At 39.1% G+C, this 19332-nt stretch overlaps 1 protein-coding gene across 2 annotated transcripts in view; it reads right to left on the minus strand.

Moving 5' to 3' along the window:
- SETD2 (SET domain containing 2, histone lysine methyltransferase) overlaps positions 1-19332 on the minus strand; it is a 284758-nt gene that overhangs the window by 172811 nt on the left and 92615 nt on the right. For both annotated transcript variants that reach the window (XM_053713722.1, XM_053713721.1), the window contains exons 5-7: positions 7177-7308; positions 6920-7048; positions 6110-6233 (exon numbers count right to left, since the gene is read on the minus strand). In XM_053713722.1, coding sequence (XP_053569697.1) covers positions 6110-6233; positions 6920-7048; positions 7177-7308 — 385 coding nt within the window. The remainder of the gene's footprint in view (positions 1-6109; positions 6234-6919; positions 7049-7176; positions 7309-19332) is intronic.

Genomic DNA, 19332 nt, shown 5'->3' on the forward strand with positions numbered 1-19332 from the left:
TCAGCTGCAGAGAATTTAGATTTGGATGTTGGAAAGGTCCTTGAATGAGAAGGTCCTGTCTCAAAGGAAGTTTCCACGGTGGCAGAGAGGACATGTCCACTAGATCCGCATAACAAGTCCTGCGTGGCCACACAGGCGCAATCAGGATTACCGAAGCTCTCTCCTGTTTGATCCGAGCAATCACGCGTGGAAGGAAAGGAAACGGTGGAAACACATAAGCTAGGCTGAACGACCAAGGCACTGCCAAGGCATCTATCAGTTCGGCCTGGGGATTCCTCGACCTGGATCCGTATCTTGGAAGCTTGGCATTCTGTTGAGATGCCATCAGATCCAATTCCGGTCTGCCCCATCGAAGAATCAGTGAGGCAAACACCTCCGGGTGGAGTTACCACTCCCCCGGATGAAAAGTCTGTCGACTTAGAAAATCCGCTTCCCAGTTCTCTACTCCTGGGATGTAGATTGCCGACAGATAACAAGAGTGGGCCTCCGCCCATCGAATTATCTTGGATACTTCTATCATCGCTAAGGAACTCCTCGTTCCCCCCCTGATGATTGATATAAGCCACAGTCATGATATTGTCTGACTGGAATCTGATGAATTTGGCTGAAGCCAACTGAGGCCATGCCTGAAGCGCATTGAATATTGCTCTCAATTCCAGAATATTGATTGGAAGTAGAGACTCCACCTGAGTCCATACACCCTGAGCCTTCAGGGAATTCCAGACTGCACCTCAGCACAGTAGGCTGGCGTCCGTTGTCACTATCACCCACGAGGGTCTGCGGAAAAACGTCCCCTGGGACAGATGATTTGGCGACAACCACCAAAGAAGAGAGTCTCTGGTCTCTTGAATCAGATTTATCTGAGGAGATAAATTCACATAGTCCCCATTCCACTGTCCGAGCATGCACAGCTGCAGTGGTCTGAGATGAAAACGAGCAAACGGAATGATGTCCATTGCCGCTACGATTAATCCAATTACCTCCATACACTGAGCCATTGATGGCCGAAGAATGGACTGAAGGGCTTGGCAAGTATTTAGAATTTTTGATTTTCTGATCTACGTCAGAAATATTTCCATGTCTATCAGAGTTCCCAAAAAGGGAACCCTTGTCCGTGGAACTAGTGAACTCTTTTCTAGGTTCACCTTCCAACCGTGAGTTCTCAAAAAGGACAACACTGTGTCTGTATGAGATTTCGTCAGATGATAAGTTGACGCCTGAATCAAAATATCGTCCAGATAAGGCGCCACTGATATGCCCCGCGGTCTGAGAACTGCCAGAAGGGACCCTAGAACCATTGTGAAGATCCTGGGAGCTGTGGCCAACCCGAAGGGAAGAGCCACAAACTGAAAATGTTTGTCCAGGCAAACCTTAGGAACTGATGATGATCCTTGTGAATAGGGATATGAAGGTATGCATCCTTCAAGTCCACGGTAGTCATATATTGACCCTCCTGGATCATTGGTAAAATTGTTCGGATAGTCTCCATCTTGAACGATGGGACTCTGAGAAACTTGTTTAGACACTTGAAAAAAATGGGTCTGAAAGTTCCCTCTTTTTTGAGAACCACGAAAAGATTTGAGTAAAACCCCTGCCCCTGTTCCAGTCTTGGAACGGGACAAATTACTCCCATAGTAGAGAGGTCTTTTACACAACGTAAGAATGCCTCTCTTTTTATCTGGTCTACAGACAATCGTGAAAGAAGAAATCTCCCTCTTGGGAGAAAATCCTTGAATTCCAGTTGATACCCGTGGGTCACTATTTCCTATGCCCAGGGGTCCTGAACATCTCTTGCCCAAGCCTGGGCAAAGAAAGAAAGTCTGCCCCCTAATAGATCCGGTCCCGGATCGGGGGCCGCCCCTTCATGCTTTCTTTGTAGAAGCAGCGGGCTGTTACAAGCCTGGTTGGGTCTCCAGACGGACTTGGACTGAGCAAAATTCCCTTCCTGCTTTGAGGAAGAGGAAGCAGAGGGTACTCCTTTAAAATTACGAAAGGAACGAAAATTATTTTGTTTACCCCTCATCTTAACAGACTTATCCTGAGGTAGGGCGTGACCTTTACCTCCAGTAATGTCAGAATTGATTTCCTTCAACTCAGGCCCGAATAGGGTCTTACCCTTGAAAGGAATAGCTAAGAGCTTAGATTTTGATGACACATCAGCAGACCATGATTTTAACCATAACGCTCTACGCGCTAAAATGGCAAATCCTGCATTTTTCGCCGCCAATTTAGCAATTTGAAAGGCGGCATCTGTAATAAAAGAATTAGCTAGCTTGAGAGCCTTAATTCTATCCAAAATGTCCTCTAAAGGGGTCTCAACCTTCAGAGACTCTTCTAGAGCATCAAACCAAAAAGCTGCTGCAGTAGTAACTGGAACAATGCAAGCTGTTGGTTGTAAAAGAAAACCCTGATGAATAAATAATTTCTTTAGAAGACCCTCCAACTTCTTATCCATAGGGTCTTTAAAAGCACAACTGTCTTCAATAGGTATAGTTGTACGCTTAGCCAGGGTAGAAATAGCTCTCCGCCTTAGGGACCTACTGCCAAGAGTCCCAAATGGTGTCTGATATGGGATACATTTTCTTGAAATTAGGAGGAGGAGGAGGAGAGAATGGTATACCCAGTCTGTCCCATTCCTTTTTTATAATTTCCGAAATTCTTTTAGAAACCGGAAAAACATCAGTGTAAGTAGGTACCTCTAGATATTTGTCCATTTTACACAAACTCTCTGGTGGTATCACAATAGGGTCACAATCATCCAGAGTCGCTAAAACCTCCCGAAGTAACAAGCGGAGATGATCAAGCTTAAATTTAAAGGACATGACGTCCGAATCTGTCTGAGGTAACATACTTCCTGGGTCTGAAAGTTCTCCCTCAGACAGCAATTCCCTGACCCCCAACTCGGAAATAGCCAACAAAGCATCAGAGGATTCAGTATTCACATTAATATCTGACCTACTGCGTTTACCCTGTAACACTGGTAACTTAGATAATACCTATGTAAGGGTAGTTGACATAACTGCAGCCATATCCTGGAGAGTAAAAGAATTAGACGCACTTGAGGTACTTGGCGTCGCTTGTGTGGGCGTTAAAGGTTGTGACACTTGGGGAGAATTAGATGGCATATCCTGATTCTCTTCAGACTGAGAATCATCCTTAGGCACAGTAAAGTAAGAGGGGGTTCCACAATGGCTTCTAAACACATAGAACAATTAGTTTCCTCAATGTCAGACATGTTGAGCAGACTAGAAAAAAACACAATAGTCGTAGATCACTTCATTTATTGATTCAAACAACTTTTTAAAAAAATGTGTACTGCGCCTTTGAGAAAAAATTGTGCGCTTTTTATTTCTTAAACTGCCTAAAACGTTAAAAAACGCTACACAATTAAATATAATGATTCAATTGGCCCAAAAAGTATTGCACCCTATAGGTAAAGGGTGAATTTACCCTCTAAGGGACATTTTAACCAAAAAATATATCTTATAGACAAGGATGATTCTCTAAGAGAGAAACAAAACAGAGCGCATCCACGATCTAAGTGTAGTTTAAAAGTCACAATTTATTTGAATATATAAAACAATGATTACACACTCACAAAAGAGCCCTCAAACATATGAGGTATGTCTGTACATTCAGCAAATAGACTCCATACCCCTCCAGCGATATTACGATCTCCTTTCAGTGTCCCACTGTGCAGTTAATGCCTATATATATTTCTGGCTCTAACAGGGGATATACGTATTGCCAAACTGGTGATAGGTTCTTTAATGCTGTATGTTAGGAGATTGTGTAAATACAGCTGTTTGTGTCTGTGCAAAAAAAGCAGGCTTATGCTCAATATATATATATATATATATGTCAGGAAAGGTATCAGTGACACCTATATGTTGTATCTCCTAAAAACTCGAGACATCATCCTAAATACATAGGAACAGGATTCTGTTGCAATTAAAACATGAAAACCAACAGACTTTAGCCCACATAGGCTGATAAGAACTTAACCCCTCATAGGCTAACACTATAGACTGGAGGCTAACTAACATAAAAAAATAATGCAAAATGACAGTGGCAATTTATATAAATATAGCTATTCCTGAGGAGTGCAAAGAGCTGCATGACTTTTAGCAACCGTGTGCTGAGTCTAAGGTCTTAGCAATAACAGCAGGGATAATTCACTTTGACTCTATTCCTGTCCGATAGAATGAACCTAGCATTGCAATGAGCCTCTAGTATTTTCCCCAGAGGAACCGCTCTGTCAACACCTCACTCCATTCTTAACGGAGACAAAGGGGGCGTGGCCAACGACCGACTCAGAGAGCCGAATCGCCGAAAATGTCGCTTCCCGCCACAACGAAAGGAAGGAGGCGGGACTTCCTCTCAAGGATGCACACAAGTGGGGACAGAAATGAAGCGTGCAGCATAATAACCTTGAGCCTCATTCTGTCATTTGAAGAGTCACAACTGCACACAATCAGAATACAGAGTGCAAGTCAAAAACAAAATAGAAGACCCTACTCATGAAATCCAAAATTGCACCGCTCATTGCATTTAAAAAAGTGCACTGAGAGGATCTGGATGGATAGCGATTCTCTCAATCAGTCAATGAGCCGTAACTTCTTCTCTACTAGCTCCCCCTACCCCTTTGGATAACTCTTCAATTGACACCCTCTTATGACAACCCCCCACCCCCACCACACCTAGAGTACATTTGCATTAAAACATGGACTCACCTGACTCTTACCCCTTCAGACTTACGGTTCTCAGGGATAACCTTTTCAGGTTGTATACTGACCAGATCTTCCCCCACTTATAGTTTTGTGTAAGTCCAGGGTTGGCCCATTTGGGTCATTTGTTTCTGTTCCCCTACCCTCCTTCCCCCAACTCGTTCTGTTAGGAAATTTACTCTATTACTATGACTGAATACCATGTTTATACAGTTCTTATAATCTGTTGAAAAATGACTTCGTTCTCAACCACTCCTGGCCGTACTGTATCGTATTTTGCAGATTTCTTATAAAATAAATAATTTAAAAAAAAAAAATAAAACAAAAAAAGTGCACTCTCCACAGAGAATTTAATCCCTTAGAATTAGCAGAAACAGGTTTCTTAGGGAAAACATGAGCTAACAAGTCCACGCAGCATTAGATTCACCCAGAAATCATAAGCTGCCCTTAACCCCTAATGAGCCAAAATAATTCTATAATCGGGGAATACTCCATAAAGTATTAACCTCTAGTCTCCTGGTCACCAGTGCCTGCGTCCTGCCTAAAATATCCTTTCCAAGGATATATACATGTCTCAAAATGGCAGTCTAATTCTCTGAAGTGCAAGTCCCCAAAATATAGAAGACCAAGCACTTACCTGCATCTAGCCGTCCGGCAGGGGGACAGCCTACTAAGCGTGAGAGGATGCTGCTTCTCACAGAGGCCTGTAGAAAAAAGAAAGAACAGAGTAAACCTACTCAGGCTTTCTATACCAGGGCATCATAATGTTAGGAAAATGCAGCAAGGCCCACCTCACAAGTTCCTAACTGCTTTAAAGCTACCACAGCCCTACTGAAGAGACTAACGTGGAGTACAGCTAAACCCAGCTTGTCAGGGAAGATCAGAGCAAGCCTGCTCAAGCTTCCAAAAACAAAAAATATTGATAGAAGAATTATTATACTGGGTGTTATGGGGAAGGGACGTGATACTTAACAGTTTGCTGTGGTGCTCTTTGCTTCCTCCTGCTGGCCAGGAGTGATAATCCCAACAGTAATTGCTGATTCTGTGGACTCACTGTGTCTTAAGAAAGAAAAGGGTGTTCACACCAAATATTGATTTGATTTAGATTTTTCTTCGGTCTACTCGCTATGCATTTTGTGAATAGATAAAAATAAACTATGACATTTCTATTTTTGATAGCATCCTTACTAACTTACTTAACATTTTTTTCACACCTGCCTAAAACATTTGCACAGTACTGTATATTAATGTATGGATAATTTTATTAGATGAGCTTGCTGAAATAAGTCAAATGAGTCATTAAAAAAATGTATGTCACATGCTGTATTCTTTTGCTGTGATTACAATCCTGATGTGGTCAATCGCCTGCCACGTGAACCCACCTCATCATTCTTTAGCGCCATGAAATAATAGTGGATGTTTTTGCAGCGAGCATACTCTTTGACACGAGCTTTAAACTCTTTATGGTCCAAGACCTCCCCACAATACTCCAGCACAAACGCGTTCCTGGAGAAATATAGAGTGGATAAGCAGGAGAATGTGGAAGAGTAAAAAAAAAAAAAAAAAAAAGTACGGTGCAGCAGTCAGATAAAATATGCTATTAATCATATTTACACAGTATAGCAAACTTTCTTTCATGATTCGGATAGAGCATGCAATTTTTAAGCAACTTTCTAATTTACTCCTATTATCAAATTTTGTTCGTTCTCTTGGTATCTTTATTTTAAAAAGCAGGAATGTAAGCTTACGAGCCGGCCGATCTTTGCTTCAGAACCTGGTTAGCGCTTCCTGATTGGTGTCTAAATGTAGCCACCAATCAGCAAGCGCTACCCATGTGCTGAATCAAAAATGGGGCGGGCTCGTAAGCTTTGCATTCCTGCTTTTTCATATAAAGATACCAAGAGAACGAAGAAAAATTGATAATAGGAGTAAATTAGAAAGTTGTTTAAAATTGCATGCTCTATCTGAATCATGAAATAAAAAATGTGGGTTCAGTATCCCTTTAAAGAGAAAGAGCCTAGAGCACTTTTCCAAGTACAGGGGCGGGAGGGGGTTGATGATTTCCATGCATACAATGCAGAGAGCAAATTCTGCCCCACACAAGATGCCTGTGCACTCAGACAGAGTATAGTGCTGGAGGAAACTATGGTACTTTTTACTAGTTGTGAATAACGTTACGATAAACATCTTACGGGCTAAGCTCTTTGCCAGCTCGTAATCCCCAGCCTTTCTTGTCTGTCAAGAGCACTTCAACGTCTGCATGCTGTTTACGCTGGAAACGCCGGTTGGAACAGTAGTCTCCATTTGGGCACCTCGAGGAGCTGAAGACAATGAACAAAACATCAGAGTGTATTGACGAGAAGGGAGATGAAAAAAATAAGCAACTGTAAGAAGCTTCCATGTCAAACATAGATAGAAGAAAGCCTTAGGAAATGCTTGAAACAGTTACCATTCTATCATGAGTAGCCGATTCAGACAATCTTCTCCACACGACACTTTGCCCTGAGCGCGCTCCTCTTTGGAGAGTGGTGGACATTCACACTGCATCCTCTTAATGTCCCGGTGGCACTTGTTTTTCTTTCTAAAACAGATAGAAAACATTTAAGACAACAGCAGGTATTTCTACTATGTGTTTAACCCATTTGCGGGGGTTCAACACACAGGAGTCTAGAGTCGATAGACATAAAATTACATGCTCTAACGGACCACGGTTCTCAAGTACCCCTAACAGATTACGATTTTATTACATCTGGACCAGAGCACAGGTGAAATAATCAGCTAATCAGTAACCATGGTTACTAACCTGCACTCATCCATTAGATTATTATTTCAATAAATTTAAATAAAAAGGAGAGAGCGCCAAACTTAATTATTTGCTATTATTCACTAAAAAAAAGGCATATATATATATATATATATATATATATATATATATATATATATATATATATATATATATATATATATATATATATATATATATATATATATCTTCAAGATCTTACTTTTTTAAAAAGCTGAACTGCAGCTGTTCTTTAAAAGGATAGACAGTTTTTAAAAGGAGTGTATAAACAGCGCTGTATATAGCTACAAACAAATTTTGAGTACTCAATGTAAAGGACAATTTTATTTTCATATATAGAAAAAGAATTTTAAAAACTTAAAAAGTTATTTTACAAACCTGTATCAACACAGAATTGTTTAACAATATCTAACATCTGATATGTAACAAATCTCAACGTTTTTCAGCAAACGCCCAATGGCGTGTTATAAATACCGTTACCAAATGTGAATATTCAACCTTGTCTAGTTAATAGTCCTCAATAGAAATTATATGCAATAAAAACAATACGAACATTTGTTGTGTACAAATCAACATATATAAAATATAGTGATAAAAAAATACAATACAAAACACTGCAGGTATTAGAGCGACAGACTGCAAACACTTGCCTGGTCAGACTGGTGTGGTAACGTTTACACCAGTCTGGCCGTGTTTGCAGTCTGTCGCTCTAATACCTGCAGTGTTTTGTATTGTATTTTTTTATCACTATATTTTATATATGTTGATTTGTACACAACAAATGTTCGTATTGTTTTTTATTGCATATAATTTCTATTGAGGACTATTAACTAGACAAGGTTGAATATTCACATTTGGTAACGGTATTTATAACACGCCATTGGGCGTTTGCTGAAAAACGTTGAGATTTGTTACATATCAGATGTTAGATATCGTTAAACAATTCTGTGTTGATACAGGTTTGTAAAATAACTTTTTAAGTTTTTAAAATTCTTTTTCTATATATGAAAATAAAATTGTCCTTTACATTGAGTACTCAAAATTTGTTTGTAGCTGTAAACAGCGCTGTTTATACACTCCTTTAAAGATTATTATTTCACCTGTGCTCTAGCTAAGATATAATGAAAATCTGGCCCGTTATTTACCTGCTGGAGAAAGACTGCTCCAGCAGGTAAAAAGATCATTGGAAATGTATTAAAGGAGTAGAAAAACAAATTACAGTACATTGTCCCTTTCACATTTACAGAAAATAAGAGAAAATTAGCTTTAACATAATATAAATCACTACAGAAAAAACATAATAAAAATGTTTGCCAGACCAAGTATCCAAGTAAAATTAGATTTTAAAATACTAAAGTATGTGTATGAGTGTGCCCACATTAGTCATGTTTGTAACTAATGTAAAAAGGCTGTATTTATCATCTACAATAAGATTAAATGACAGTATTTTGCCTGTAGCTGCTGTTGTGTGTGCTAAACAAATATACATACACACTTGTGTGTTTGTCTCTTTCCATCTATATATTATATGTTAATATTGAATAATAATATGTTAATATTAACATATATTAATATATGTTAATATTGAATTGTTCTCTAAGTATTGGGCTTTGATATACAGACATAAATAAGATAAGGATAAATGTGTGTGTACAGAAAATGATAAAATAATAAGATCTAATTTTACCTACATGGGTTGTGGTTTTAAAGAACAAAACCAGCTATTTCATACACACAAATAAACACGTCTCACACACTTTATATACTCTGGTATAACAAATGACTTATACATTTTATAGCTGGTAGAATAAGAAATGGCTTCTTTAGATTAATTTGTGTATATGAAATAGCTGGTCTTGTTCTTTCAAACCACAACCTATTAAAATGGGTTGAGCTTGCACACATGCTTCCTTATCTTATATCTGTCTGTATATCAAAGCTCAATACATATAAAGAACAAATGGAAAATTAACATTTTATTACTTATCGCTGTTACATCCCACTGACAGCTTGTCAATAGCTAGAAACTTTCTGAATAGGTAGGGATACCATGGGCAAATTCAGTTATTTTAAATGACGATATAAGGGTAAAGTAACTATACAAACATACATACATACACACACACTCAGTTAGGTAAACTGAATCGTTCTGAACAAATTAAAAGGAGAATATTTAGGGTAAACTGTCTCTAAGTCAAAGATGATTAAATTGATAGTGCATGTGTCTGTAAATCTCCTCCTACAGCTCAAAATACAGATGATTTTCAGCACAGGCACACATTTTAGAACAGGTTCTTTTAAACCTGTCCCCAGGCCTCTATAACAGGCCAGATTTTCAGGCTATCTGAACTGGAGCACAGGTGAAATAATGAGCTGAATAATAAACATGGTTATTAAAATCCGGAAAATCCGGCATGTTAGGGAAGTCTGAGGACAGGTTTGAAAACCACTGGTCCAATTTCAGACGCAAAAAATAGTTTAATGTTCCTTTAAAGCAAAACTTCTCGGTATGGAGGGACCGTCGCTACACATTACATTATACCTACACTCAAAGGAATAGTCTAGTCAAAATTAAACAGTCACAACTCAGAAAGAGCATACAATTTTAAGCAACTTTCTAATTTACTCCTATTATCAATCTTTCTTTGTTCTCTTTATTTGAATGTAAGCTTAAGAGCTGGCCCATTTTTGGTTCAGCACCTGGGTAGCGCTTGCTGATTGGTGGCTGCATTTAGACACCAATCAAAGTGCTACCCAGGTGCTGAATAAAAAATGGGCCGGCTCCTATACTTGCTTTTTCAAATAAAGATAGCAAGAGAACAAAGAAAAAATAATAATAGGAGTAAATTAGAAAGTTGCTTAAAATTGCAGGCTCTGACTGAATCATAAAAGTTTAATTTTGACTAGACTATTCCTTTAAAGGGACAGTGTACTGCAAACTTTTTTTTTCCCTTAATATGTTTCCAATGACTTGTTAAACCAACCACAGAATACAAATAATATTTAGGTTGTTCTTGTAGGGAAACCGGACCTCCTTATTTTATCACTTTCTGTACACACACGTGCTTCTTTATAGTATCTCTGCCTGTATACCAAAGACTAACACTTAGAGATAAAAGGTTAATTTTGCCTTGTTCTCTCTCTGGGATTGTAATTCCTTCTGCTGGCTATGTTTACACAGATTCTCTATAGCCAATACTTAAAGGGATGTGAAACACAAACAATTTCTTTCTTGATTCATATAGAGCATAGCATTTTGAGAAAGTTTAAAATGTACTTCTATTATCAAATTAGCTTTGTTCTCATGCTATTCTTTGTAGAAGAGATATCTAGATAGGTAGCATGCACATGTCTGCAGCATTAGATGACAGGAAATAGTGCTGCCATCTTGTGCTCTTGCTAATGTATAACATTGTTGAAAAACCGCTGCCATATAGTGCTGTAGACACGTGCACACTCCTGAGCTTGAATCCCTGCTTTTCAACCAAGGATAGCAAAAAAACAAAGAAAATTTGATAACATAAGTTAGAAAGTTTTTTAAAACTTTATGTTCTATCTGAATCATGAAAACTTAAAAATGATGCTTACCTGATAATTTTCTTTTCTTCAGATGGAAAGAGTCCACAGCTGCATTCATTACTTTTGGGAAATAAGAACCTGGCCACCAGGAGGAGGCAAAGACATCCCAGCCAAAGGCTTAAATACTCCTCCCACTCCTCTCATCCCCCAGTCATTCTGCAGAGGAACAAGGAACAGTAGAAGAAATATCAGGGTGAAAATGTGCCAGAAGAAAAAGAAATAAGAGACGCCCCACAAGAAAATTACGGGTGGGGAGCTGTGGACTCTTTCCATCTGAAGAAAAGTTATCAGGTAAGCATAATTTAAGATTTTCTTCATAAATGGAAAGAGTCCACAGCTGCATTCATTACTTTTGGGAAAACAATAGCCAAGCTTAGAGGACTGAAAGCAAAAATGGAAGGGTACAATAGGTGGCCCATTCTGAGGGCACCAGGCCTGAAAAAAAACCACAACCCAACCAAACCTTGCTTCTTTGGAGCAGGGCAAATAAACTAAAAGAAAAAGGCCCCAAGGACACTAACTTACAGATAGTCCGAAAGCCTAACTAGAGACCGCAAGCAGACTCACTGAGCCAATACTCCTCCAGGAGAACCGTCGCCCAGCAGTCGGTCCCACACAACCCTTACTAGTACAGTACCAAAATCCCCAAAAAGGAAGAGGACAAGGGTGAGCCAAAGGGATACCCCAAAAGGTACAGCAAAATACATAAAGGAAAAAAGAAGGCTAAATCCACAGAGACCCAAATGGATCCCGAGAACAAGGGGAGACGACGCCCAACCCACAAGGAGCAACCGGGCATCATCAAGGAGAAGAAACATCTCCCAAACATTGTGCAACAGCACCGTAAAGACAGCCGAAGACAAAGTCCTCAAAACATCAGAACTCAGAGGCTGAGCAAACAGAAAAAACATAATTTATGTAAGAACTTACCTGATAAATTCATTTCTTTCATATTAGCAAGAGTCCATGAGCTAGTGACGTATGGGAAATACATTCCTACCAGGAGGGGCAAAGTTTCCCAAACCTCAAAATGCCTATAAATACACCCCTCACCACACCCACAATTCAGTTTAACGAATAGCCAAGAAGTGGGGTGATAAAAAAGTGCGAAAGCATATAAAATAAGGAATTGGAATAATTGTGCTTTATACAAAAATCATAACCACCCCAAAAAAAGGACGGGCCTCATGGACTCTTGCTAATATGAAAGAAATGAATTTATCAGGTAAGTTCTTACATACATTATGTTTTCTTTCATGTAATTAGCAAGAGTCCATGAGCTAGTGACGTATGGGATAATGATTACCCAAGATGTGGATCTTTCCACGCAAGAGTCACTAGAGAGGGAGGGATAAAATAAAGACAGCCAATTCCTGCTGAAAATAATCCACACCCAAAATAAAGTTTAATGAAAAACATAAGCAGAAGATTCAAACTGAAACCGCTGCCTGAAGTACTTTTCTACCAAAAACTGCTTCAGAAGAAGAAAATACATCAAAATGGTAGAATTTAGTAAAAGTATGCAAAGAGGACCAAGTTGCTGCTTTGCAAATCTGATCAATCGAAGCTTCATTCCTAAACGCCCAGGAAGTAGAAACTGACCTAGTAGAATGAGTTGTAATCCTTTGAGGCGGAGTTTTACCCGACTCAACATAGGCATGATGAATTAAAGATTTCAACCAAGATGCCAAAGAAATGGCAGAAGCTTTCTGGCCTTTTCTAGAACCGGAAAAGATAACAAATAAACTAGAAGTCTTTCGGAAAGACTTAGTAGCTTCAACATAATATTTCAAAGCTCTAACAACATCCAAAGAATGCAATGATTTCTCCTTAGAATTCTTAGGATTAGGACATAATGAAGGAACCACAATTTCTCTACTAATGTTGTTAGAATTCACAACTTTAGGTAAAAATTCAAAAGAAGTTCGCAACACTGCCTTATCCTGATGAAAAATCAGAAAAGGAGACTCACAAGAAAGAGCAGATAATTCAGAAACTCTTCTGGCAGAAGAGATTGCCAAAAGGAACAAAACTTTCCAAGAAAGTAATTTAATGTCCAATGAATGCATAGGTTCAAACGGAGGAGCTTGAAGAGCCCCCAGAACCAAATTCAAACTCCAAGGAGGAGAAATTGACTTAATGACAGGTTTTATACGAACCAAAGCTTGTACAAAACAATGAATATCAGGAAGATTAGCAATCTTTCTGTGAAAAAGAACAGAAAGAGCAGAGATTTGTCCTTTCAAAGAACTTGCGGATAAACCTTTATCTAAACCATCCTGAAGAAACTGTAAAATTCTCGGAATTCTAAAAGAATGCCAAGAAAAATGATGAGAAAGACACCAAGAAATATAAGTCTTCCAGACTCTATAATATATCTCTCTGGATACAGATTTACGAGCCTGTAACATAGTATTAATCACAGAGTCAGAGAAACCTCTTTGACCAAGAATCAAGCGTTCAATCTCCATACCTTTAAATTTAAGGATTTGAGATCCTGATGGAAAAAAGGACCTTGCGACAGAAGGTCTGGTCGTAGCGGAAGAGTCCACGGATGGCAAGAGGCCATCCGGACAAGATCCGCATACCAAAACCTGTGAGGCCATGCTGGAGCTACCAGAAGAACAAATGAGCATTCCTTCAGAATCTTGGAGATTACTCTTGGAAGAAGAACTAGAGGCGGAAAGATATAAGCAGGATGATACTTCCAAGGAAGTGATAATGCATCCACTGCTTCCGCCTGAGGATCCCGGAATCTGGACAGATACCTGGGAAGTTTCTTGTTTAGATGAGACGCCATCAGATCTATTTCTGGAAGCTCCCACATTTGAACAATCTGAAGAAATACCTCTGGGTGAAGAGACCATTCGCCCGGATGCAACGTTTGGCGACTGAGATAATCCGCTTCCCAATTGTCTATACCTGGGATATGAACCGCAGATATTAGACAGGAGCTGGATTCCGCCCAAACCAGAATTCGAGATACTTCTTTCATAGCCAGAGGACTGTGAGTCCCTCCTTGATGATTGATGTATGCCACAGTAGTGACATTGTCTGTCTGAAAACAAATGAACGATTCTCTCTACAGAAGAGGCCAAGACTGAAGAGCTCTGAAAATTGCACGGAGTTCCAAAATATTGATCGGTAATCTCACCTCCTGAGATTCCCAAACTCCTTGTGCCGTCAGAGATCCCCACACAGCTCCCCAACCTGTGAGACTTGCATCTGTTGAAATTACAGTCCAGGTCGGAAGCACAAAAGAAGCCCCCTGAATTAAACGATGGTGATCTGTCCACCACGTTAGAGAGTGTCGTACAATCGGTTTTAAAGATATTAATTGAGATATCTTTGTGTAATCCCTGCACCATTGATTCAGCATACAGAGCTGAAGAGGTCGCATGTGAAAACGAGCAAAGGGGATCGCGTCCGATGCAGCAGTCATAAGACCTAGAATTTCCATGCATAAGGCTACCGAAGGGAATGATTGTGACTGAAGGTTTCGACAAGCTGAAATCAATTTTAGACGTCTCTTGTCTGTTAAAGACAGAGTCATGGACACTGAATCCATCTGGAAACCCAGAAAGGTTACCCTTGTCTGAGGAATCAATGAACTTTTTGGTGAATTGATCCTCCAACCATGATCTTGAAGAAACAACACAAGTCGATTCGTATGAGATTCTGCTAAATGTAAAGACTGAGCAAGTACCAAGATATCGTCCAAATAAGGAAATACCACAATACCCTGTTCTCTGATTACAGACAGAAGGGCACCGAGAACCTTTGTAAAAATTCTTGGAGCTGTAGCTAGGCCAAACGGCAGAGCCACAAACTGGTAATGCTTGTCCAGATAAGAGAATCTCAGGAACTGATAATGATCTGGATGAATCGGAATATGCAGATATGCATCCTGTAAATCTATTGTGGACATATAATGCCCTTGCTGAACAAAAGGCAAGATAGTCCTTACAGTTACCATTTTGAACGTTGGTATCCTTACAGAACGATTCAATATTTTTAGATCCAGAACTGGTCTGAAGGAATTCTCCTTCTTTGGTACAATGAAGAGATTTGAATAAAACCCCATCCCCTGTTCCAGAACTGGAACTGGCATAATTACTCCAGCCAACTCTAGATCTGAAACACAATTCAGAAATGCTTGAGCTTTCACTGGATTTACTGGGACACGGGAAAGAAAAAATCTCTTTGCAGGAGGTCTCATCTTGAAACCAATTCTGTACCCTTCTGAAACAATGTTCTGAATCCAAAGATTGGAAACAGAAGTGATCCAAATTTCTTTGAAAAAACGTAACCTGCCCCCTACCAGCTGAGCTGGAATGAGGGCCGCACCTTCATGTGGACTTAGAAGCAGGCTTTGCCTTTCTAGAAGGCTTGGATTTATTCCAGACTGGAGATGGTTTCCAAACTGAAACTGCTCCTGAGGATGAAGGATCAGGCTTTTGTTCTTTGTTGAAACGAAAGGAACGAAAACGATTATTAGCCCTGTTTTTACCCTTAGATTTTTTATCCTGTGGTAAAAAAGTTCCTTTCCCACCAGTAACAGTTGAGATAATAGAATCCAACTGAGAACCAAATAATTTGTTACCCTGGAAAGAAATGGAAAGTAGAGTTGATTTAGAAGCCATATCAGCATTCCAAGTTTTAAGCCATAAAGCTCTTCTAGCTAAAATAGCTAGAGACATAAACTTGACATCAACTCTGATAATATCAAAAATGGCATCACAGATAAAATTATTAGCATGCTGAAGAAGAATAATAATATTATGAGAATCATGATCTGTTACTTGTTGCTCTAAAGTCTCCAACCAAAAAGTTGAAGCTGCAGCAACATCAGCCAATGATATAGCAGGTCTAAGAAGATTACCTGAACACAGATAAGCTTTTCTTAGAAAGGATTCAATTTTCCTATCTAAAGGATCTTTAAACGAAGTACCATCTGACGTAGGAATAGTAGTACGTTTAGCAAGGGTAGAAATAGCCCCATTGACTTTAGGGATTTTGTCCCAAAATTCTAATCTGTCAGACGGCACAGGATATAATTGCTTAAAACGTTTAGAAGAAGTAAATGAATTACCCAATTTATCCCATTCTCTGGAAATTACTTCAGAAATAGCATTAGGAACAGGAAAAACTTCTGGAATAACCACCGGAGATTTAAATACCTTATCTAAACGTTTAGAATTAGTATCAAGAGGACCAGAATCCTCTATTTCCAAAGCAATTAGTACTTCTTTAAGTAAAGAACGAATAAATTCCATTTTAAATAAATATGAAGATTTATCAGCATCAATCTCTGAGACAGAATCCTCTGAACCAGAAGAGTCATCAGAATCAGAATGATGATGTTCATTTAAAAATTCATCTGTAGAGAGAGAAGTTTTTAAAAGATTTTTTATGTTTACTAGAAGGAGAAATAACAGACATAGCCTTCTTGATGGATTCAGAAACAAAATCTCTTATGTTATCAGGAACATTCTGCACCTTAGATGTTGAAGGAACTGCAACAGGCAATGGTACATTACTAAAGGAAATATTATCTGCTTTAACAAGTTTGTCATGACAATTAATACAAACAACAGCCGGAGGAATAGCTACCAAAAGTTTACAGCAGATACACTTAGCTTTGGTAGTTCCAGCACTAGACAGCGATTTTCCTGAAGTATCTTCTGACTCAGATGCAACGTGAGACATCTTGCAATATGTAAGAGAAAAAACAACATATAAAGCAAAATTGATCAAATTCCTTAAATGACAGTTTCAGGAATGGGAAAAAATGCCAAAAAACAAGCTTCTAGAAACCAGAAGCAAAGAAAAAATGAGACTAAAATAATGTGGAGACAAAAGCGACGCCCATATTTTTTGGCGCCAAATAAGACGCCCACATTATTTGGCGCCTAAATGCTTTTTGGCGCCAAAAATGACGCCACATCCGGAACGCCGACATTTTTGGCGCAAAAGGACGTCAAAAAAATGACGCAACTTCCGGCGACACGTATGACGCCGGAAACAGAAAAGATTTTTTGTGCCAAAAAAGTCAGCGCCAAGAATGACGCAATAAAATGAAGCATTTTCAGCCCACAGGGAAAAAAAGAGTCAAATTTTAAGGTAAGAAAAAAATTGATTCAAATGCATTATCCCAAATATGAAACTGACTGTCTGAAAATAAGGAATGTTGAACATCCTGAGTCAAGGCAAATAAATGTTTGAATACATATATTTAGAACTTTATAAATAAAGTGCCCAACCATAGCTTAGAGTGTCACAGAAAATAAGATTTACTTACCCCAGGACACTCATCTACATGTTTGTAGAAAAGCCAAACCAGTACTGAAACGAAAATCAGCAGAGGTAATGGTATATAAATAAGAGTATATCGTCGATCTGAAAAGGGAGGTAAGAGATGAATCTCTACGACCGATAACAGAGAACCTATGAAATAGACCCCGTAGAAGGAGATCACTGCATTCAAACAGGCAATACTCTCCTCACATCCCTCTGACATTCACTGCACGCTGAGAGGAAAACCGGGCTCCAACTTGCTGCGGAGCGCATATCAACGTAGAATCTAGAACAAACTTACTTCACCACCTCCATAGGAGGCAAAGTTTGTAAAACTGAATTGTGGGTGTGGTGAGGGGTGTATTTATAGGCATTTTGAGGTTTGGGAAACTTTGCCCCTCCTGGTAGGAATGTATATCCCATACGTCACTAGCTCATGGACTCTTGCTAATTACATGAAAGAAATTACAAGTAGCAAGAGGACATGGAGAAAACTTGATCCGTCAGGAAAAACCCTGTTCAATAATCCCCCTCAGGAGATATTAACCATTGATTTCATGATACTAAATGATTCCCACTGAGACCCTGTATTTTTCATGTGAGTTCACAGGAACAAATGAGTTACAGTACAATCATGAAGAAGTAAAATGGATCTTACCAGAATCTACGCCGTGGAACAGGAACACGGCCCTTCAAGTGTGACGGATAGTAGCCTCCGTCATGGACTTGAGAGAAGAAAGCAGGCAGCGAAGCAAAGTTTGACAACCCCAATTGCTTGTGGAGTTGTTAAAATGAGTCGGGTTGGTTTCGCAGAAAGACTCTTCCTGCATCTCAAGCCTCTAACTTTCATCCAAGCCCTCACTGAGAGACTGACAGGATTACTTAAAACTCCCGTCCCATGTCGAAGAATACTACCCTCCATAAGAGATGAAAATAAACTTCTGACACTTCTCTGTCAACCTCCTGGGACGAAAGGCAAAGAATGACTGGGGGATGAGGGAAGTGGGAGGAGCATTTAAACCTTTGGCTGGGGTGTCTTTGCCCCCTCCTGGTGGCCAGGTTCTTATTTCCCAAAAGTAATGAATGCAGCTGTGGACACTCCATTTATGAAGAAAATAAATATTTTGGGTTTCGGGGGATGAGGGAAGTGGGAGGAGCATTTAAGCCTTTGGTTGGGGTGTCTTTGCCCCCTCCTGGTGGCCAGGTTCTTATTTCCCAAAAGTAATGAATGCAGCTGTGGACACTCCATTTATGAAGAAAATAAATATTTTGGGTTTCATGTCCCTTTAAAGGGATATAAAACCCAAATTTTTTCTTACATGATTCAGATAGAGCATTCAATTTTAAACAACTTTCCAATTTACTTCTGTTATCAAATTTTCTTCGTTTCTTGTTATCCTTTGTTGAAAATCTGGGATGTAAGCTCATGAGTGTGCATGTGTCCACAGCACTATATGGCAGCAGTTTTGCAACAATGTTATACATTAGCAGGGGCACTAGATGGCAGCACTATTTCCTGTCATGTATTGCTTCAGGCATGTGCACGCTACCTACCTAGGTATCCCTTCAACAAAGAATATCATGAGAACGTAACACATTTGATAATAGAAGTAAATTGGAAACTTTTTAAAAATAGTATTCTCTATCTAAATAATGAAAGAAATTTTTTGGGTTTACTGTCCCTTTAACCCAATTTTTTTCCTTTCATGATTCAGATAAAACATGCAATTTTAAAGGGACACTCAATCAAAATTAAACTTTCATTATTCAGATAGAGCATGCACTTTTAAACAACTTTCTAATTTACTTCTATTAACAAAATGTGCAGAGTCTTTTTATATTTAAACTTTTTGAGTCACCAGCTCTTACTGAGCATGTGCAAGAATAAGTGTGTATGCATTTGTGAATGGCTGATTGCTGTCACAT

The sequence above is a fragment of the Bombina bombina genome, chromosome 5, assembly GCF_027579735.1.
Source record: "Bombina bombina isolate aBomBom1 chromosome 5, aBomBom1.pri, whole genome shotgun sequence".
Classification (NCBI taxonomy): domain Eukaryota; kingdom Metazoa; phylum Chordata; class Amphibia; order Anura; family Bombinatoridae; genus Bombina; species Bombina bombina.